Raw genomic sequence first — 23,597 nt, 5'->3', positions numbered from 1 at the left:
AAATAAAAGCCTCATCAATGAGGTTTTGTCCCTCCATGGAGAGCTTCTTTGGTGTAGAGAGAGATCCCCTGAAAGGAGACTTCAACAACACCCAACTCAACAATACCCCAGGGGGAGGCGGTTGGGATAGGAGCGTGCTATTCTCCTGAACACCCACTTTACACTCTGGGTCACCCACAAGAGCCACTGGGTTAGCCATGGAGACTAAGTTCTCCAGTCCACCTCAATTCCTCCCAGGCCCCAGCAGCATCCACCAGAGACATGCAGTAAGGGCATTAAAAATTGGGGCCAAGTTCTACAATGGACTTCCCCACCTCCTGACCTCAACTCAGAGGAGCTTGAAGTTGGACCCCCTCTTAGGCTGCATGGTCAGCTAGTAGTTTGGCACCAAAATAGTCACCGTTCCCACTAAACATGGGACTGTAATGGCCTAGCCTGCCAAAACTGCATAGCAACATGGTGGTTCAGAACCAAAACAGTCACTGTTCTCACCAAAATTGGGACTACCAGGGCCTGGCCTGATAAATCTAATGGAGTTTCTGACATTCCCCAAGTGGAGATAGCCCCAACGGCTCTCTGGAGGTGCAAACTGCCACTGCTATCATATTCAGGGAAGAAGTAGCCAATGGCTGTGGAGGAATCAAATGTCACATAGTATCTACCAGCTGGCATTGGTTCCCTACACAGAACGCAAGCACCAATTCCCTCTCCCTCAAGGATCCATGATGTGTTTACCTTTGTTGGAGAATTCCCACCACTTTTGCCTGTCTGCTGCTGTAGCTCTGAACTTTGTTAGGACAGCATTATAAACAATTCTGAAAGGCAAGCCACAATATCTTGAAGAATCAACTTTATCTTGCTAGATCCCACTTCTCTCAACTACAGAGACAGAAGTAAAACAGCAAGTATATTCTAAAGATACCAACAGAAACAATGTCCTCAGGTCTTTATTTCACATCAAAGAATCTGAATATCCAGATATTACGGCACTTTACAGAATATAACTACCACATGGAGCACAATTGTTCACTTACAAACATAAATGAAACATGCTATTAAAAGAGTGGGCTTGGATATATCCTGCAATGACAAGCACACTGTTGATTGAATTAATTTAGAATATTCTATTCAGAACAAGTCTGTATGGTATATTGCTAGGAAAGTATACTAAATCTCCTTTTACATACTTCAATAATCTTAAATTTGACAAAGTTGCTAAAATTCAAGCTATAGTGCATAATAGCTGCTTCATTTCTTCAAAATCTGAGTTTTTGCTCGGTTGATCTTCTCCAGAATGACACTATCAGTGGTCGGAGTACATTTAGACTGAACCAGAATCATCTCATTCTCATTCTTGTGTTCAATTGCAGCCTCAGCAGCTTGATCCAGATCCCTGAAATTAAAAGATATTAATGTTTGCAGACAAATAGGCATATGATAAGACTGTAACTTCCTGAAGAATGCTTCAGTTTTTAGTTAATGTTACCAGCATTGAACTTTACAGTTTTTGTGGGTTATAAGATCCTAGTGTAATGTAATATAATGTAAAGTATACAAATAAATAGAGGAGGATAATCCACATAGGTGTTGCTATAGGGTGGGAAGGGGTGGGCAATTGCCCTCCCCGATAAAAATGGCTTGCCATCCCTTTACTAGCCCAATTTCAGAACAAAAACCTCTACCCAATATTATTCCATGCCCTCTGTTTGCTGTGATGATCCTCAGGCTGGCAGCAGGAAGCATGTTTGATGGGATGTTATCTTCGGCTGCCACGGAGTGAACAATGTAAAGAAATAATTTGTATTGCTTTGTTTTTTTTATATTTTGTATGTGATTTGTTCCCCGCTTAGACTTGTAAAGATATAGCAGGTTATTATTATTATTATTATTATTATTATAAGAGCTGCAAGATTTTGTAATCCTACCATGAGTCTGATTCTGTGGCAACAGGAGATTATGTCACATCAAATATATCACAGATGAAACAATATAAGTACACTAGTAAAAAAGCCCCGTTTCTGATGCAAATGAAATGGGGGCTAGCAATGTTTTCTTCTGTGTGCATGTGGGAGTGTGTGTGTCCCTGCCCTCTGCCCTCTCTCCCCTCCCCCCTCTGAGTCCTTCAGTAAAAAAGCCCTGTTTCTGATGCAAATGAAACGGGGGGGGGGGGGGGGGGAGGATAGCAAGGTTTTCTTCTGTGTGCATGTGGGAGTGTGTGTGTCCCTGCTCTCTGTCCCCTCCCCCCTCTGAGTCCTTCACTGTTACAGAGCCAGCGATTTGATTTCGTGCTCTGCTGTTTTCCTTCACTGACTGTTTGTGTTACAGAGAGGGCGGGGCAGACACTCATAGGGAAACCGTATATCTCGCCCCCTTCACACTTCCGGCTGGAGGCTTCATAGAACGTTGGTGTTGCCTTTTATATAGAGAGATAAGTACATAAGTAATGCCATACTGGGAAAAGACCAAGGGGCAGATGCACTAAAGCTAAATGAGCCTTTAATGACTCTCCAACGAGGAAAATTTGATCCGTTGCATGCATCAAAGGGCTTTTACCGAGGAAGCCAGCAGCTAACGAAAACGGAATGGAGATGAGCAATTAGTGTGAAAACCCCATTGAAACGACATGCACTAACCTTTTCCGATTGCCTTTACGCAGGAAAAAGGCAGGAAAACTAACGAGAGGTCTGGACCACTCGTTAGGACAGCTCTGTGCCAGGAAAAATCATTAAGAGAAAAAATAAACAAACTTTGAGCCAATCCCAGCGCATTAGCAGAGCTAAAAGCGCTGTGATTGGTCCAAAGGACGTCAGAAAAACATAAATAAATAAAAATAAAAAAAGGATTGGGAGGGGGCAAGGGCGCTCATCAGGAGCGTCCTGTACGGACGGCCTTGCCCCCCCCCCGCTGCTCCCCACTTTCTGCCGCTCCCCCACCCCGAAAAAGCAAAATTCGAGCAGCCCCTGCCCCCCTCCCTTCCTCACTACTCTCTCACCTCAGCTCCGCCTCCCGACATCCTCCGTCCTGTGCCCCGCCCCCTTTTGGGGTCGTCGCCGCCATTCCCCTCTTCCATCGGGCCTCCCTCCCTCTTACCGGGCCCGTGCAGCGCCTCTCTCCTCCTACGTAGGTTACTGACGTCAGACAGGGGCGGGCGCAGCAGGAGAAAGACGCGCCATCGAAGCTGGGCGAAGGCAGCCATCAGCTTTCTTCTTGCCCGTGCAGCGCCTTCGGACAGAGGAGAGAGGCGCTGCACGGGCCCGGTAAGAGGGAGGGGGGCCCGATGGAAGAGGGGAATGGCGGCGACGACCCCAAAAGGGGGCGGGGCACAGGACGGAGGATGTCGGGAGGCGGAGCTGAGGTGAGAGAGTAGTGAGAAAGGGAGGGGGACCGGGGCAGCTAGCATTTTGCTTTTTCGGGGTGGGGGGAGCGGCGGAAAGTGGGGAGCAGCGGGGGGGGGGGGGGGGGGGCAAGGCCGTCCGTACAGGACGCTCCTGATGAGCGCCTTTGCCCCCTCCCGACCCTTTTTTTAAATTTTTGTTTTGATTTGGGAGCCATGTGCTTGTGATTTGACTGTGTTTTGACTGTTTGTGGCATGCGCAGAGCAGCTAACATAACGCTTGGCTGCTCTGCGCATGATTTGGGGGCCGATTAACGATGTGTATTGTGATTCTTTGATACATTGTACGTTTCAATACCGATCTCAGCATGTGTGACTTTTTTTTTTGGTGCATTTTTCGTTATTTTAAAATCGTTAGGGACTTTAACGATTTAGATTTTTTTACGTTTGGTTGCTGCATCTGCCCCCAAGGGTCCATCGAGCCCAGCATCTTGTCCACGACAGCGGCCAATCCAGGCCAAGGGCACCTGGCAAGCTTCCCAAATGTACAAACATTCTATACATGTTATTCCTGGGATTTTGGATTTTTCCAAGTCCGTTTAGTAGCGGTTTATGGACTTGTCCTTTAGGAAACCGTCCAACCCCTTTTTAAACTCTGCTAAGCTAACCGCCTTCACCACATTTTCTGGCAATGAATTCCAGAGTTTAATTACACGTTGGGTGAAGAAAAATTTTCAACGATTTGTTTTAAATTTACTACACTGTAGTTTAATCGCATGCCCCCTAGTCCTAGTATTTTTGGAAAGCGTGAACAGACGCTTCACATCCACCTGTTCCACTCCACTCATTATTTTATATACCTCTATCATGTCTCCCCTCAGCCGTCTCTTCTCCAAGCTGAATAGCCCTAGCCTCCTTAGTCTTTCTTCATAGGGAAGCCGTCCCATCCCCGCTATCATTTTAGTCGCCCTTCGCTGCACCGTTTCCAATTGTATTATATCTTTCTTGAGATGCGGCGACCAGAATTGAACACAATACTCAAGGTGCGGTCGCACCATGGAGTGATACAACGGCATTATAACATCCTCACACCTGTTTTCCATACCTTTCCTAATACCACCCAACATTCTATTTGCTTTCCTAGCCGCAGCAGCACACTGAGCAGAAGGTTTCAGCGTGTTATCGACGACGACACCCAGATCCCTTTCTTGGTCCGTAACTCCTAACGTGGAACCTTGCATGACGTAGCTATAATTCGGGTTCTTTTTCCCACATGCATCACCTTGCACTTGCTCACATTAAACATCATCTGCCATTTAGCCGCCCAGTCTCCCAGTCTCGTAAGGTCCTCTTGTAATTTTTCACAATCCTGTCGCGAGTTAACGACTTTAAATAACTTTGTGTCATCAGCAAATTTAATTACCTCGCTAGTTACTCCCATTTCTAAATCATTTATAAATATATTAAAAAGCAGCGGTCCTAGCACAGACCCCTGAGGAACCCCACTAACTACCCTTCTCCATTGTGAATACTGCCCATTTAACCTCACTCTCTGTTTCCTATCCTTCAACCAGTTTTTAATCCACAATAGGACATTTCCTCCTATCCCATGACCCTCCAATTTCCTCTGTAGCCTTTCATGAGGTACCTTGTCAAACGCCTTTTGAAAATCCAGATACACAATATCAACCAGCTCCCCTTTGTCCACATGTTTGTTCACTCCTTCAAAGAATTGAAGTAAATTGGTCAGGCAAGATTTCCCCACACAAAAGCCATGCTGACTCAGTCTCAGTAATCCATGTCCTCGGATGTCCTCTGTAATTTTGTTTTTAATAATAGCCTCTACCATTTTCCCCAGCACCGACGTCAGACTCACCGGTCTATAATTTCCAGGATCTCCCCTGGAGCCTTTTTAAAAAATGGGCGTTACATTGGCCACCCTCCAATCTTCCGATACCACGCTCGATTTTAAGGATAAGTTGCATATCACTAGCAGTAGCTCCGCAAGCTCATTTTTCAGTTCTATCAGTACTCTAGGATGAATACCATCCAGTCCAGGAGATTTGCTACTCTCCAGTTTGCTGAACTGCCCCATTACGTCCTCCAGGTTTACTGTGAAGTCAGTAAGTTTCTCCGACTCGTCCGCTTGAAATACCATTTCCGACACCGGTATCTCACCCAAATCTTCCTCGGTGAAGACCGAAGCAAAGAATTCATTCAGTCTCTCCGCTACATCTTTGTCTTCCTTGATCGCCCCTTTTACACCTCGGTCACCCAGCGGCCCAACCAATTCTTTTGCCGGCTTCCTGCTTTTAATATACCGAAAAAATTTTTTTACTATTTTTTTTGCCTCTAATGCTATCTTTTTTTTCGTAATCCCTCTTGGCCTTCTTTATCTGTGCCTTGCAGTTGCTCTGACACTCTTTATGCTGCTTCTTGTTATTTTCAGACGGTTCCTTCTTCCATTTTCTGAAGGCGTTTCTTTTAGCCCTAATAGCTTCCTTCACCTCACTTTTCAACCAGGCTGGCTGTCTTTTGGACTTCCGTCTTTCTTTTCTAATTCGCGGAATATGTATGGCCTGGGCCTCCAGGATGGTATTTTTGAACAGCGTCCATGCCTGTTGTACAGTTTTTACTCTCTCAAGTTTTTTTTTTAACCGTTCTTCTCATTTTATCATAGTCTCCTTTTTTAAAGTTAAACGCTAACGTATTTGACTTTCTGTGTACAGTTACTTCAAGGTCGATATCAAAACTGATCATATTATGGTCACTGTTATCAAGCGGCCCCAGTACCATAACGTCCCTCACCAGATCATGCGTTCCACTAAGGACCAAGTCTAGAATTTTTCCTTCTCTCGTCGGCTCCTGCACCAGTTGCTCCATAAAGCTGTCCTTGATTTCATCAAGGAATTGTATCTCTGTAGCGTGTCCCGATGTTACATTTACCCAGTCTATATTTGGATAATTGAAGTCACCCATTATTATCACATTGCCCATTTTGTTCGCGTCTCTGATTTCTTTTATCATTTCTGTGTCTACCTGCTCATCCTGGCGAGGCGGACGGTAGTACACTCCTATCACCGTTTTTTTCCCTTTTATACATGGAATTTATAATCAACCATTGATTGAGTACACAATTAATAATAGGAACCAGATGATTCTTTATTACCCGCATCAGTTACGTCTGAAAAACAAACGACACAGCTGAGTTTTGGCATAAGGATATGCCTGCATCAGTGGTCTCAAGAAAATCTTAAAACCAAATGCCAGAGGAATGGAATCAGTCGCTGGTTCTAAATTCTTATAGCGCTCCTGCTGGAAGTGATATAGAGGTAACAATACAATTGAAGAGACTTAGGCCCAGATGCACAAAGGTCCTTGTAAAGGAACAAGAGGGTGCTGCATCATGGGGGAGAGGGAGAAAGATAAAAGTGAGATGCTAGACCATGGCGGGAGGAGGAAGGAGAGGAAAGAGAGAGGGGTGACTATGGAGGGAAGATAACAGAGAACTCAGTTGACAGCATGAGAAGAGTCAGTGACAGGGAAGACCAGGTGCTTCTCTAACCCCTTGTAGGAAGAAGAGGCATAATGGCAGGAAGAGCAGGCTACAGAAGTACTGAGCTGTGCTCTCCTTCTCCCAGCTTAGACTGGACCACCAGAGAAGGAAGCAGAGAGCCAGATGAGATATTGGGGGGTATGCAAATATAAACATTTGCCCCAGGCATTGGAGACCCATGACACACATCCGATGTAAATGGACAAAAAAGTCTGGAGTGAGTTAGAGGAAAGAGGGAACAAGTATTTAGAGGAAGGGGTATAGAGGGGGAATATCCCCTGGAGGGAGATGGTATGAGAAGTGGGTAGAGCAGCCATTCCCAACCCAGTCTTTGGGGCACACCTAGTACCATCAGGTTTTCAGGATATCCACAACAAACATTCATGAGTTAGATTCATTGTGGATATCCTGAAAAAAACGATGGGACTAGGTATGCTCCGAGGACTGGGTTGAGAATGGCTGGGGTGGAGTGCGCTTGGCATGAGAAAGTGAGAATGATGGGGGGGGGGGGGATCTTCAGGAGGCAGGAAGAGGGGGCAAGAAAGTTGGAAAAGTGGAAGGAGGTGGAGATGAGGGAGGGAGGGAGACAGGGTGTGAAGGTGGAGGAAGACTGCTTAGAGAAATGAAGGGGATGGATTCAGGGGGGTAAGGATGGTGTAAGTGTAAAGAGGAAAAAGTAAAGAGAAGGAGTGTAAAGGGGGGAGTACTGTTTGGTATTAGCAAGTATGAATGGACAGAGGGGTGAAAATGGAGAGAAGAGATGGTTGAAAGATTTGGTGAGGCTAGGAAAGAGTTTAAAATCAGTGTAAAGAGATAGGGAACTGGTAGAGGTGAGAAAATGTGGGACTGGACAAAAGCTGGAAGACAGAGGATGAGAAGCTAGGTAGGAGGTTAGAGAAAAACAAAGGGGCTGATTGGCCAGAGGAATTATGACAGGGAAGGATCTGGGACTGGTTGAGGGAATGAGATTCAGAAGAAAGTAGATGATGATTTGGGATGGGGTGAGCACAAAAGATGGAAGTGGGAGGCTAGGAACTTGCTGAAAGACAGAGGGACAGGAGGTGGCTGGGGTGAGAGAGGCACGGAACGGTGGGAGGATTGGAGGGGGTGAGAGAGACAGAGAATGAGGGATAAAATCCAATTATGAATGGCAAGGAAGAGAAGAGAGAAATGGACAAAAAAGATAAAAGGGTAGATCAGTTATCAGCCAGATATAGAAAGGAAAAGTGAAGCAGGTACGATGAGAGAGAAGAAATGGAAAGGAGAACCTGGAAAATAGCTTAACAGATCTATAAAAGCAAATAGGAAAAGAGACAGAGAGCACCTGCATGCCCTGGGATTGGTAGCATGGAAAGTTGTTAATATTTGGACAGATGATCCATCAGCTCCTGATCCCACCTCAGAGCTTGCCCGTTGTCTGGCTGGGCACGGGTCCGATTTTGATCCTGGGGGTCCGCAAAGACCTAGGGCTCCTCTTGCTGCCTGTTTTGGTGCAAGCTATTTTGGGGAGCGGCTGGCTGTCTTCCCTCCTGCTGTTTTGGTGCCAGCGGACGGCCTACTTGATTTGATGGAGCGGTTGCGGGTGCTGGGTCGGTGCGGGGTACTCGATTGGGCCGGCGATTTTTGTCTTCGGGCTTCTCTCGGTCCGTCTGTGCTGCCGGTTTCCTCTGCTCTGCAGGACTGCCCCGGCCTGCTCTGCTTGAGCCCCCTGTCGCTGCCGCTCGACTGCTGCCTGCTGGGTGCTATGCTGTTGCCTCCCCCCTGCTCATCATCTTATCCGTCGGGGAGTCTGCTGCCTTCGCGATCTTCTGGCCGCCTGCTGGATTTGTTCTCTGGCTCTTCCTCTTCGGCCGGCCAGGTAGAGTCACAGTGGAGGAGGTCCCTGGCTTGGAGAGCCCGATGGTTGGGGCTGCGGAGGATGACCGTTTGGTCCGCCATCTTGTTTCCTGCTCTGCTGACTCTGTCACAGTGGATGCCGGCCTCCAGCTTCATCCGGTCTCTGCATGCTGTTTGCTGGTTCTTCAGTGCTTCATTTGTTCCACCTGGACCCTGTTGCAGTCCCCGTGTGGGGATCACCTTGCTGGACCTATTCGCGTCAACCTGGATTTCCATCATTCCTCTTGGCCCGCCTGGACTTCTGCCGCCCATCTTTGCTTCCCGTACCTTTCCTTTCTTACCTTGTTCTTCCGCCCTAACTACTGAAATGTCACTGTAATGTATTTATTTTAATTAGTTCATTGTAAGCCGCTTTGGGGCTGCAAAACTGCGGCAAAAGGTGGGGTCTAAATGGCCTGAAATAAATAAATTAGAAAAATGAATGTCTGCTTTGAGAAATGTGCATCTCTTCTCTTTTGTATTTTGCAAAATGCAGGAGGAAATGTGCTTTTTTCCCCAGTATTGCACTGCTCCTCGAATCTAGCTTTTTTTTTTGAAAGGGGGAGGGGCATATTAGTTTTGGTCCACATGCTTCTTTTTCATTTATAGCCCCTTATTCTTTATTATCTGAGGGTCTCGCTGTTTTCTCTGTGTTTGGCCAGCATGAAGGATTCTGCTATTTTGTTCCTGTGTAGGGATCTGTAGCCATCTTGCTTCTTCTAGTTTTCTTTCTAGTAATGGTACTAGACCCCCCTGCCGATTGCAACAAGGCTCTCAAGGTGGGAGACCTCATTCACCGCAAATATTACACTCACAAGACGTGGCGAGACCCTATTTACGTGGGACCCTTCAAGGTTGAAGCCCTTTCTGCCACTGCTGCAAAGCTTCAGGACCACACTTCCTGGGTCCATTTGAAAGATATACGAGTTTATCCTGCTGCAGAATCAGGCCTCCTTGATGTTACCAGCCCAGCAACCATTGGAGCAACCACCGGACCTGTCATCCTCCCACCGACAGACCCCAACTCCACTGAGCCCACGACCCCAAGACCAATTCCAAAGCATCGTGAAAATCCAGCCCTTCAAGACCTCCCAGACCTGCCAGATTCTTCTGGTCAGCCATTTGCCCAGAGTCCATCATCACCACCATCACTTTCACCTCAAGCTGCAACTGAAGATCAAGAGTTGGTACCTCTGCCTTTCCAATTTCCACTCCCACCTACTGAGCTATGTGCCCGTATTGAAAATATACGGGTTGTAATCAGACAATTGGTTGATCCTGAATCTGCCAATTTCTTTACCCTTCAGAACCTCCACCTTGAACTTTCCGACCTACTTGACATTTTGCACCTTTACTTTCCACCACAAGACTAGCTAGATGCAACAAAATCCAGCGATTGAAGAAATCCCCTTGCAAGAGGTCACCAGCATAGCACTACCACCTGCTGTCCTCCAATGAGAACCTACTGTTGCTGACCTCTCAGCCCTTGCAAACATCAAAGAACCTGACCCCAGTCGAGCTGAACTGTGTCAAGTTGACCTGTGTAATTCCTTACCAACCCCAACTGAACAGTAGTCTGAAACTTTAACTCAGTGGTCTGATGAGTCATCTGAGGACGCAGACACAGAAAGTTCTGCCACCCAAGAGTATACCTTTGTACAAGATTACTCCATTATCTTCTGTTTCCCAACTGCTCGGCTGAGTATTATTGGACTTGTATGCCTTGCTGTTTTGTGTTTGGGTATAGCATTGATCTTAACTGCAGTGTTTGGTGTTGCCCCAACTAAACCAAACACCCTTACGGTTGGTGATCGTACTGTCAGTACCTTTTCAGCTGATAATTTTACCTTATTGGTTGGAAACTCTACTGTCATAAGGAACTTCACGGTTATCCATAACCTTGACACTTCCACAAGGTCTGGTATACATTCCACACCAATAGAGAAGCGCAGCACACCTGAAACCACACCTCCCCATAATTTCACAGGGTCCACTACCACCTTACCCGACAATCCCACCTGGTCAACAGGGAACCATACCGAGACTGAATTTCCAACGGGTAATTTCTCATTGCCAGTTGAAAATTCTACAAACAGTTCTTCTCCCACTGATGATCGTACTTTGTTTCCTACTAACCCTCCCTATATTGGTAGTAGGTCAGCTACTGTTATCCCATCTCCTGAAAACCTTACCTTATTGCAGCCTCTACCTACCCATCCTAAGCCTCCTATTGTGCCTGACACTGACCATAATCCTCTCACAAACCTTACCTTGACCACCATAAAGAGTGGAGGAGTGGCCTAGTGGTTAGGGTGGTGGACTTTGGTCCTGGGGAACTGAGGAACTGAGTTCAATTCCCACTTCAGGCACAGGCAGCTCCTTGTGACAACTTAACCCTCCATTGCCCCATGTAAGCCGCATTGAGCCTGCCATGAGTGGGAAAGCGCGGGGTACAAGTGTAACAAAAAAAACCCCAAAACAAAACAAAAAACCTACAATCCTCCTTACCCCAGCTGCACAACTCCCCACTCTTTCAAGCAATACAAGTGAATCTGATATCCTTTCACCTAATTCCACCCATACGGATTAAGTGACATTAATGGTCAATCCGGTAAGGCTTCCCCCCAAACTAACTCCTTGGGACACTGTGACTGAACTCGTCCTCTCTATTCTTTGCCTTATGCTCTCAATAATCTTTGCCCTTATTTGGTTCCTTTACTTTCACCAAAAGCTTCAATATTACCTGCACTACTTAACCTAACAAATCCCCCTTCCCCCATATGAGTTGGACAAGCTCCGAACCTGACATCTTTTCCTTTTTGGACCCAGCACCTGATGACAACTCCTCTTGGAGCCCTACAGATAGATATCATCTGTTGTGTCAACCCTTAATTGAAACCTCAAGCACTGGTCCAGACAGGATTGTACAGGATATTTTCCTGGTGCTAGGCTGTTCCGGAACAGTTAAGGTAGAACGAAATTATTTGCCCTTGGTAAGACCTGAAACAGGAGAGGAAGAAATATTGTATTTCCCCTGACGGTAGTGGGTCCTTTGCTGCTGTTCGCCTTCACCCAGGTTATACGGTGGTCTAGTTGTTGAAGTACATGTCTGAAACAGACGGAGCAGATAGTATCCAGTTCTCCCCACCGAATACTCCATTCTCTTTTCAGTCTTCATCTCCCCCTTGGGAGTTTGAAAACCCTGACCCCTCTTGGGATTCAGACTCAGAAGATAGCGTGAAGTGGACCCCTTGGGATCCAGCACCAGAAGATAACCCCAATTGGGATCCACTAACCAGATTCCAGACACTGTGTGAGCCATTGCTCGATCCATTGACCATTGGCCCCGGCCGACATATAGTTGACATACTTTCTTTATTTGGAGGAAGTGTAGGCTTGAGAATAGAACAGACAGACATACCTTTGGTCAGGCCCGAAACTTGTGAAGTAGTTGATTTTTGGCTAGACACCTATGACTTACTCAGTACCAGTTGGAGACCTTGGTTATTTTTCAGAGAGGTTGGAGAAAGACCATTAGAAGCATACACTCTTTTCCCTGCAGGAGCCATCAGAATCTTCCCTGAATATACCAATACCTAATGCTTTACCCATACCTATTTTACATGGGAATAGTTCTCTTTGTGACTTCTGTCATTGCTGAAACATTAGGGTTAATCCTTTTACTTGTAATATTCACCATTCGTCAACAACCACTCACTTTGCCCTGACTCAACACCTTTCTGACAGTATTTACCCTCCTACTGACAAAATGCCTCAAACTGGCTCAGCCATGACAATTTTTTTCTTTCTGACCATCATTTTGGTACCTTCCATACCACAAATAATAGGACCTGATCATTTGATAGCTTATAAGGTGGTACTGGCCCTTACCAATGAGACAATTACTGTGACTCTTGACGTATGTGCCTACACCAGATATGGCGAGTTGCCTTATCAAAGATATTATGCTGCCTTTGACGTTTTGCCCTCTCGCGGGAGGTGGTGGAGATGAAAACGGTAACGGAATTCAAACATGCGTGGGATATGCATAAAGGAATCCTGAGCAGAAGGAATGGATCCTCAGAAGCTTAGCCGAAATTGGGTGGCAGAGCAGGTGGGGGGAAGAGGGGTTGGTGGTTGGGAGGCGGGAAATACTGCTGGGCAGACTTGTACGGTTTGTGCCCTGAATAAGGCAGGTACAAATCAAGGTAAGGTATACACATATGAGTTTGTCTTGTTGGGCAGACTGGATGGACCGTGCAGGTCTTTTTCTGCCGTCATCTACTATGTTACTATGTGTGTCCTTTTTCCACCTGTGGAAGTTGGTCAGAGGTTTGGTGGTATACAGGTTCATGGATTCCTTATTCAGGCCAAGCGATACCTTCCCTTAAGAACAGTATCTCGATTATGAAGATACGGACAAATTCTGTCAGATGACTAAATGCAACCAGTTGGCCATCACTTTTAGAGGTGTAACATCCATTACTTACAGAGCCTATTCATTAGGAATAGACGCTACTGGAAGGGATCCAATTGCTACATTCCTCCTAGTCATTCCTCCTCCCAAAATTGAGCAAAGCAACCCCTTGATGCCAACTAACATTCCAGAAGTTAAGATTCCTTACCAGGTCACACAGATTACCAGTGCTAAAGAGTTGGTTGCACTGGAAACAGAATTTGGAGATTCAAACCTGTAGCTCAAATGAGCCCATTTTACCACTGCAAGTTTGAACATTTCCAACTGTTATTTCTGCGCTCATGCAAGAGCAGAACCCACAGTGGTTCCCTTCCCTTTGGATCTCTTCAACAACCCAGATGGTTTTTGGTGTATGTTGGAGTTACACCAAATCAAGGAGAATATCAATCAGTCCTGTCAACATCTTGCTGATCACCACCCATACCTACCCCCACGTTTGAGGGTACCACCTGCATTCAAGATTCCAAACCCTGATACAGTTTTCTATACATGTCTGGGCAGACATTCAGTTAAGAATTCACGTTTCCTGGGTAATTTGACCAATTGCAATACCACTTTAGGTAAAGGTTCTTTGCGTCACCTGAATGTAACAAATTTTGCTCAAGCTCATGCAGATATATGGTGGTATTGTGAAACCAACACTCTCCACAATACTCTCCACAGAAGCTGGACAGTTATATGTGCTTTGGTGAAATTGGTAATTCCAATAGTCATTGCCTCCCTGCTCCCTCCCCACACTGGCTCTTCCCTACGGGTAAAGAGACATACTGTGCCCGGATCCTTTGACGATCGGGTATATATAGACTCAATTGGTGTTCCAAGAGGGGTTCCTGATGAGTTTAAGGCCAGAAACCAGGTTGCTGCTGGATTTGAGTCTGTTTTCTTTTGGTGGGCGACCATCAATAAGAACATAGACTGGATTAATTACATATATTACAACCAGCAGAGATTCGTGAATTACACCAGAGATGCTATTCAAGGTATAGCGGCACAGCTAGATGCCACTAGCAGGATAACGCTTGAGAACCGAATGGTTCTTGACCAAATGTTGGCCGTGGACAGGGGCATGTGCCGTAAGATAGGTACTCAGTGTTGTACCTTTATCCCCAACAATATAGCACCAGATGGGTCAATCACCAGAGCTTTGGAAGGCCTCAACTCACTTTCAGAGGAACTTGCTACCAACTCTGGAGTTGATACATCTTGGACTGGTTGGATGGATAAAGCTTTTGGTAAATGGAAGACATTCATCATTTCAGTAGCCACAACCATCATAGTGGTAGTTGCAATATTCGTACTTCTCGGGTGTTGCATAATCCTGTGTACCAGAGGATTAGTAGAACGCTTAATTGAAACTGCTATCAGCAAGAAAGAACCTACAGGACAATATGTTATGTATGAAAATCTCCTTCCCAAGACCACTGGAGAGAATACCTTAGATTATCTCTCCATGCATTGGTCAAACCGCTACGCAGCAGATGCAATAGAAGCCATAGAAGGACCTGCAACTATTTCAACTATTTAGTAGTATGGTACACATGGGATTACCGACTATTTTTACGTAATGCTAAACGTTAAAGCGATGCTCAATCAATATGTAATCTGCAGAAACTATATAACCAGCTTGAAGAAATGGTATGATTTTATAGTAATATAGATATGTTAATCCAATCTTATTTTCTGTATATATAGAACATGTAAATCATGCTTGCACATCAATAGACTGAATGGTTTTCGAGGGTTTGTAGATGAACCTTTTCTCATGCCTCGCCGCTGATGTGAACAAGCTCCTAGAGGGGAATGATAGAGTATAAAAATTGCCCAGGGGTGGAATAATGTTAAGGGGAACTCCTTAGTTTACTATGTCCACACTGTCTGGGATTCCTTGTTCTGCACTATACTGTTGTACTAAGGATTTCTGAGGATAACTGTCCCCCCCCCCCCGTATGGAACCTTCTGGAATAGATGGTGACAAACTTGGTGCTGCCCCCGATTAATAGGGGCAGCAAGAGGGGAATGTAGAGATATGGTGCAGCTAAAGGCCACTACTGGAATAGTGGGAGCCCAAGCATAAAGGACCAGGCCTTTTGGAAACTTAGGCCAAGCTAAAAATCAAGTGGCGTGTACAGCCGGAAGCCTGCTGGAAAAGCCTGGACTGAGGCCTAATTGGAAAAAGAATGGTCAAGGAATTTGAAATCAAAATGGAATCTCTCATCTGTAAAATGGCTTCCTTCATCTCTGTATCTGAGTTAGAGAAGGCTTGTTTTTACAGTTGACAGTTGATGAGTTGTGAAATATTCTAACTCAAGAAAAAAAAATTGGAAAGTACCCAAGATCATCAGGTAGCAACAGGGGAATAGGGAAGTCCCAAATTAAGATAGGGGAACAGTGTAGGACCATCTGTCCGAAAGGGAGGGAGATCTTCCTGAGAAGCATCTTGCGGTTGGGCATGAAAAGGGGGGTCATCTGTGTAAACATGTTTATCACAGGAGTATATGAGAGCCCATTGATTTGAATGCAAGCAAAAAAGTATAAAAGGACTGACAGCAAAGGTACGTGGTTGGAGATCTCCAAAAGGCATGCTGTCCTGCAGACCTCTACACCTTGATCGCCTCGTGTATCACCTTATCCTGTATTATATTGGTGAGTTGACAAATAAAACTATATATCTTTGAAACCTATCTCCTTCCTTTCTTATACAACATCTAAAGATGTAACTATTCCCTTGGGTTGGAATTGGTATTAGGGGGCATTCCTACACCTCTACACAAACCCCGAGTCAGATGAAAACAGGGTTATGCCTTCTAGTGGTTCTCTCTGGTGAGTGTAACACCAAATGGCACTACCAGACTGAACCAGGGGGAACAGCTATCCCCTCATAAAAATCACCCCCTTGTTGACTTTGGCACAATCACTTGGCATTACCATGTACGTCTATGCCAATGATATTCAACTCCTTATTACCTTAAGACAACTATTCCACACATGAGATCTTCACTGTTAGCCAGAAACTTTCTTAGATATCAGACTGGCTTAGGAAAACAAACTGGTCTTAAATCCAGATAAGTCCAAATCTATTCTATTTCAGAATAAAAGATGTCCCACTATTCCAACATCCTTAATCCTCTCTAATACCCCAGTATCCCAAGTAGAGACTTTCCATATTCTTGGAGTGCTTTTGAATTCCACTCTCTCCTGTCTTCCACAAATTTCACAGGTTATCCGGAGTTTCACAGGTTATCCGGAGTTGCTTGTATAAACTCCAACTTATCTGCTCTATCTGCTCCATTCAATGTTTTAGTTTAGTCAATGTTTTAGTTTATTTGTTGGTCATTTCACAGTTAGACTACTGCAACTCTCTCTATAACTATTTCACGTCACGGACATATGTCACTTACAGACTATCAAAAATACTGCTATCCATCTAATCACAAATTCGCGCAATTATGACCATATCACCCCTTATCTCAGAGAAGACCACTGGCTCCCTATCACCCATCATATCACTTATAAAATCTTACTGCTTGTATTTAAGAATCCTCTGGACAGCTTCTCTATTTTTCCTGTTATTTTATCCTGTATAGCCCTACACATACATTCGGGTCCGCTCAACACAACCAGTTGGTAGTAGCTAGTTATCGAGAAATAAACCATGAACCCACACGGCATACTACTTTCTATGTTCAGGGCCCCCAAACGTGGAATTCCCTTTCTGTCCCCTTTCACTTGCAGACATCCCTTGACAAATTTAAGACAGGTCTCAAAACCCACCTCTTCAGAGATGTGTTCCATTAGTACTCTCCTTCTTATGCCTCCGAGTCCCCGGGGGGGGGGGGGGGGGACCCTGAAAATGTTAGTAACACTCCTTTTGTTTTACCCCATCCTATCCCTCCATCTCTTCTGCATCATGTATCGTCCCCCATCCCCCTCCACTAAAACTTCTGTCTTTCCTCCTTTTTTTTTTTTTTTTTAGATTGTAAGCTGCTCTGAAGGCCTCCCATAGGGCGGGATAGCAAAACTATAATAAACTTGGAAACTTCTAGCAGTAGGTGGATTGGTGTTTTAGGATCCAATGTTATATTTAACTTGATGTGCTTACTCTGCGGCTGGCCTGAGATTATGGAATGCATTACTGTGTTACTCTGCGGCTGGCCTGAGATTATGGAATGCATTACTGTGTCATATCCAATTTTGTTCATCTATACAGCAATTTAGGAAAGTACTTAAAACACACTTGTAAGTGCAAGCTTTTCCCAACTCCTGAGTTTTAGTATGGCAGCTTATTAGTTTTTTTTTAATAATTTGCTATTGTATAATGTTTTGTTAATATTTGTTTTTGAATTTTTATATATGTTTTATAGCCACCTAGGGATAGGGGGAGTATAAAATGTTTTAATAAAATAAATAAATAGGTAAGATTTCATTAGTTTAAGTCCTCGAAGTTAGGGATTTTATGGCATCTCATTTTGCTGTACAGGTTCTGAGTATCTTTTTTTCAAGGTTTTGTGTTACATAGTAACACATTAAATGACAAATAAAGACCCCTATGCTCCATCTAGTCTGCCCAACAAGGTGGCCAGAGTTGTGCCCGACCCTCTGTTCGAGCCCTATTCACCTGTTATGAAGCAAAGTGTCTGGCAGTGGAAGGAGAGTGTGCTACTGTTCCTAAGATGATACTATATTTTTTTGGTATGGTAAATTGTAAGGGAAAACATCCTATCTCAGAGATGCCCGAACCTGTTCTGGGGATCCTCAAGTCATTCAAGTTTTCAGGATATGCACAATAAATGTTCATGAGATAGATTTGTACACACTGCCACCACGGCATACAAATTTCTGTGATGCATATTCATTGTTGATATCTTGAAACCCTGATTGGCAGGAGGCTCCCAAGATAGGTTTGGAAGCCTTTGTCCTAGCTTCATTGTTTAGAAATATGGAGCATAGGGGCTTTATATTACAGTTTACAGTTTATTAAAATTTGCTATACCGCTTGGTTTTAAACAAATTCACAGCAGTGCACAATTATAAAACAATTACAGAAACAGAAAAAGAGCTACAATATAATGTTCAATCTGGTATAGAATCCAAACGTTTTGCCCATACAAAAGAATTCATTGAATGGTACTATCAACTTCAATGAAGATCTCTCCCTCTCTGGAAGTCTCTGCTTGGTATTCTCATGTCTAGGTAACTGTAGCTAATTTAGGGGATCATCTCCTTTGCTAATTTCACCTTCAAAACATTTTCCTAATCCCTGGAACGACACTGGCTAAGCTCATGGCTGTAGGGCATCTGAAAGCTCCCTTCCCGAGCTGAGTTAAGTACTTGCATGGTATTTATATTCAAACGTAACGAGATGTAGGGGTGGTAGAATGCTCTTCCAGGAGAGGTGGTAGAGTCAAAAACGGTGAGCCAATTAAAAAAATGTATGGGATAGACACAGGGGATGCCTAAATAGACAGAGGATGGAAATGCAACTTAGTTGTTGAGGTGTTATCTTGGGAAAGAGTAGTGGGAACCGAGGCTGATGCCAGACAGTTGGCAAACACTGCATCCCTCAGACTCGATTTCACCTTTTACTCACACCCACACCAGAATCACTCTAGAAACACTATATCCTAATGTCAGCATCCCTGTTCCCACATCTGAGGATGGCTAATATTGGTGTTTCTACTATTTCAGACCATGCTCCAGTGCAGATGAAGTTGGAAGACTGATAGTACCAATCAGCATTCAGCTGGAAAATGAGTCTGGAATTGGGTAAGGATGACAAATTCAAAGAATACCTGAGCTTTAGTTAGAAAGGGTACTTAGAACTGAATTAGGGAGAATGAATCTTGGCACACTGAATATGTGGCTAGGTAGAGGAAGATTAAGGGTGTGGAAATACTGCAGCTTACTGGGTTTCTACGGACCGTGGAGAAAAAAAAAAGAGTGGGCATGCAGCAGTCAAAGATGATTATAACAAGGTGCATGAAGCTTAGACTTCTACATCAGCATGCAGTGAAGTCTCTGACCTATTATCTATACCAGCAATATAAATATGGACATAAAGCAGGCAAACTATTGGCTAGGCTAGTAAGAGGACACATACATATGTTACAGGGAAGCAAGCCATATATAAAGCAAACCAAAGGCTAAACAGAGGTGGATTTACCTTGTATGTTATAGTAGGCACCAATTGCACTGAGGTGAACCCTGATGCAGTTGGTGCTCAGGCTCAACTCTGAATGAAAGGAGTCTAGGGCCTTATCCTCATACCAAATATTTTTCTCAATACATAGAACAAGCTGCAAATTCTACCAAGCAGTATTTAAAATAGTAAACAGCCTACTGCAAACCACACAACAGAACCAGCCTTTCCAGTCACAACTAACCAGCAATAATTTTGCACTTATTTTGCCAACAAAATTAAAGGTCTCCATCAGGACCCTACACACAGTCCCATCAAAGCTCCTACCAGCTAATGAAGAGAACACTTCCTCTTCCCTGCCAGGGACAGCCATCCAGGACTCATTCAACCAGGTCACAAAGGAGGCTCTTGAAAATATCCTGAAAGGTCTACGCCCTACAACCTGCCGATCCCTGCCCAGCAAAGATTGTACAGCGAGCACAGGCCTCATTGAAGGGGCCACTAAAATTGTTAACTCCTCTCTTATGGAAGGGCAGCTGCCAACACTAAAAACAGCTGTGGTGCGCCCCCTAGTGAAAAAGAACTCATTGGACCAGGGCAAGCTTGAAAACTACTGACCAGTCTCTAACATTCCTTTCCTGGAAATATAATGGACAGTCTGCAGTCAACTTAACGACTAGCTAATTTAAAGTAATTGGCTAGACCCATGTCAATCTGGTTTCAGACCTGGGTACAGAACAGAGACAGTTTTTGTGTCCCTTCTTGATGATCTGCACAGACACCGTGACAGGGGATCTGCCTCAATACTAGTGTTACTCGATTTCTCAGCAGCCTTTGACACTGTGGATCATAATATCATGCTTACAAGACTGGCTGAAACAGGTATCAGTGGCACAGTATTTACTTGGATCAAATCCTGTCAGTTAGACAACAATCAGTTCTGTTCAGCAACAGCACATCATTACCTTGGGCGCTGGACTGTGGGGTGCCACAGGGATCCATACTGTCTCCCATTTTATTTAATATCTATCTCAAGCCTCTGGCTGAGCTGCTTCGGCTGATGGACACAAAATTCTACATCTATGCTGATGATGTGCAACTACTCATACCCACTGAACCAGATCTACCTACAACTTTACGTAAACTGACCGCTGTCAGGTTCTCAGGTTCAGAGCCCGCGGGGCTGGGCTCTGGAGCAAACGTGAGCCCTTGGGCTGCTGACGAGGAGCGACAGCAGCAGGCAAAACCCACCAACCAATGCTGGGCAAGCACACCGACACCGGCAGGGACTGCAGGCACTGCCCAGCGAGCCGGAACACACGGACTGGAACATTGGACTGGAATTCCCCGGACTGCAGGACACAGGACTGGAACCCCCCAGACTGGAGGACACAGGACTGGAATCCCCCGGACTGGAGGACACAGGACTGGAATCCCCCGGACTGGAGGACACAGGACTGGAACACCGGACTGGAGCACACCGGACTGGTCCACACAACTTCACCTGCACTTAGCTACTAAGCCCCCCAGGAGTTGAGCTCCTGGGTTCGAGTAGCCGGCAGGACTTACTGGATACCGGATGACACAGGGACCAGGACTAGAAACAGAAGTGCTCCTAAACCTAAACTGATCTACGTGCTCCCAAGCCCTAAACCAGCAGGAGTGTTCCTAACAGTAAACTGACAAAAGGACTTCCTAAGCCCTATACTAAACAGGAGCTCCTAAGCCCTGCTCAAGAAAGGGACTTCCTAAGCCCTAAACACAAAGCTAACACAGGTGCTACTAAGCACCAAGCTACAAGCAGAGCTCTACACTAACAAGCTAAACACAAAACTAACAAGCTACCTAAGCACTGCTCTAGCAAGCTAGAAACAAAACTAACAAGATGCTTCCTAAGCACTACTCTGGCAAGCAACCAGAAGAGCTCCTAGCACTAAAAGGGAAGACAGGGGAGCCACAAGGAAAAAGCAGGGAAGCTAACACACAAGCCAAAAGTGATTCTAAATCAGCAAACACCAACAGCAAAGACTGCAATGCTCCCAATAGCACAAACCCAGAAGTACTTCTAACAGCAAACTCTGCAGTGTTCCTAACACCACCAAACCCTGAAGTACTTCTATCAACAACAGAGCTTCCAAAGCCCTACACACAGCAATGCTTCCAAAACCAAGAGGGAAAAGCAGGGGAACCATAAGGGAAAAGCAGGAAAGCTAAACACACAGTCACCAGTGCACACTGCACTAACACTAACCTGGCCCTTAGCAAAAGCAAGCAGGGAAACTAGACACAAAGTCAGAAGTGCACACTGCACCACCCTACCTAAAGCAAACACCACTGTTGCAAAGGCCCTGAAGGAAACAACACCACTTCCTTATCAAGGCCCTCCCTGATGATGTTACACTCCCTAGACCTAGGCAAAAGCACACTGACCCAGAGAGGCCCAACCCACACCAATGCAACACCGTGAAGCACTTGAAGCCAGTAAACCCAAAGAGAGGTAGAGCTAACTCAGTCCACCCACACAGCTGTAGTAAAGTAAAACAATTAACCCCATGCTGCTGGAAGCTGCCAGCACAGAGAGACAGAGCCAGCTCAGAAAGGACAGACAAAAGAAACAGAAGCCAGCTAAGAAGCTGACCCCCAGGAAAGAGGTAAGTTTGAGAGGGGTTCTGACCCCAATCATAACAACCGCCTACCTAACCACAATTCAGGAATGAGCAAACAACAATAAACTTTGCCTAAACCTAAATAAAACAGAGATTCTTTGGGTACCAAACACAAGCGAACAAATACCCGACTTCAAAGTACCTTTTGGGAAGTATGAACTTGCCCTAAAATCACAGGTCAGGAATCTTGGGATACTGCTAGACTCATCACTCACTGATCCAACAAATTCAAACAACCTTCAAAAATTGTCTCTATCACCTATGGCAGCGACGGAATCTCTCTATATATATTGAAAAGATGAGTCTGACCACAGTGGTCCATGCCATGATAACATCACGACTACTGTAATGCCCTGTACACTGGCCAAAACAAAAAGAGTTTGTATCAGTTCCAACTGATTCAGCACGACTGATAGAAGACTGCAAATGGTGTGACCACATCATACCTTCCTGAAAAAGCTACAACTGGCTACCAGTACCTTACAGGGCTAAACTTAAAACTCTCTGTTTGATTTTCAAGGTCCTCATACAAAATGGGCCAGAGTACTTGAAGTATAAGTTAGCCCTTTACACACCTTTAAGACTTTTAAGGTCCTCTCAAGGATCATCACAATTTGTACTCTCATCAAAAGAAATTGTACAATGTGATACCCACCATCGAGCCTTCTCAGGAGTAGCCCCCATGCTCTGGAATCTACTCCTAGAGGGACAACATATAACTTGAGACTACCTCTACTTCAGGAAGAAGGTGAAAGCTTGACTCTTCTCACATGCCTTCAATGCATAGTCAGTTCCTGACTATACACTCATTCTGCACCTGGACTAGCTTGCTACACACACTGTAACTCAAATCAGTTCATTATCTCTTGCTTAACTATACAAAGAATGTGCCTTGAGCTTAGTTAACCATCAAATTATCCCAACTGACTCTGTATCATACATCTTGTTCCCATCATATATCTGCTCTTGGTCCCTCAGTATATGGCAAGCCATATTGTAAAAAATCTTTAACATCATATCTATGTTAGTTGAATGTTCTAATGCATGTTTATTAAGTGTATCATTAGTATTATGCTAACATTGTATTATATCTCTAGTATTTGAATTCCAGTGCTGTTAAATGTGTATATTTTTGATACTGTTTCACGGTAGTACTATTAATAGATTTCAATTTATTGTTTTCAAGTTAACCTCATTTATTAACCTCATTTATTATATTAACAAAATTGTAAGTTTTATGTTAAACTGTAGCTGCTGTACACCGCCTTGGGTGAATCTCTTCATAAAGGCGGTTAATAAATCCCAATAAATAAATAAATGCAAACCTCTTCCACTTAAAATGAGGTCTGTCTATCAATCAAAATTGTAATCTCACAATTAATCATGATTAAAAATTTCAATCGCATGATTAAGCACACAGAGTACCCCCTTCACATTGCCTCCTGTACAATGCAATATATAGAGAGAAGGTGTAAATTCTCAAAACTGACATACTTCTATTACTAAAATACAAATAAAATCATTTATCTTTTTGTCTGGTGATTTTATCTTTC

The 23,597-nt window shown here is 44.5% G+C and overlaps 1 protein-coding gene across 1 annotated transcript in view; it reads right to left on the bottom strand.

Moving 5' to 3' along the window:
• Positions 1–908: 908 nt before the first annotated feature.
• Positions 909–23,597, bottom strand: part of VPS16 (VPS16 core subunit of CORVET and HOPS complexes) — a 926,204-nt gene continuing 903,515 nt past the window's right edge. Inside the window, 1 exon segment of the mRNA XM_030208841.1 lies at positions 909–1,393. Coding sequence (XP_030064701.1) covers positions 1,249–1,393 — 145 coding nt within the window. The 3' untranslated portion in view covers positions 909–1,248.

This window comes from Microcaecilia unicolor, chromosome 7 (genome assembly GCF_901765095.1).
Source record: "Microcaecilia unicolor chromosome 7, aMicUni1.1, whole genome shotgun sequence".
Taxonomy (NCBI): domain Eukaryota; kingdom Metazoa; phylum Chordata; class Amphibia; order Gymnophiona; family Siphonopidae; genus Microcaecilia; species Microcaecilia unicolor.
The sequence above is the reverse complement of the archived record's forward strand: the minus strand, read 5'-3'. Positions and strand labels throughout refer to the sequence as shown.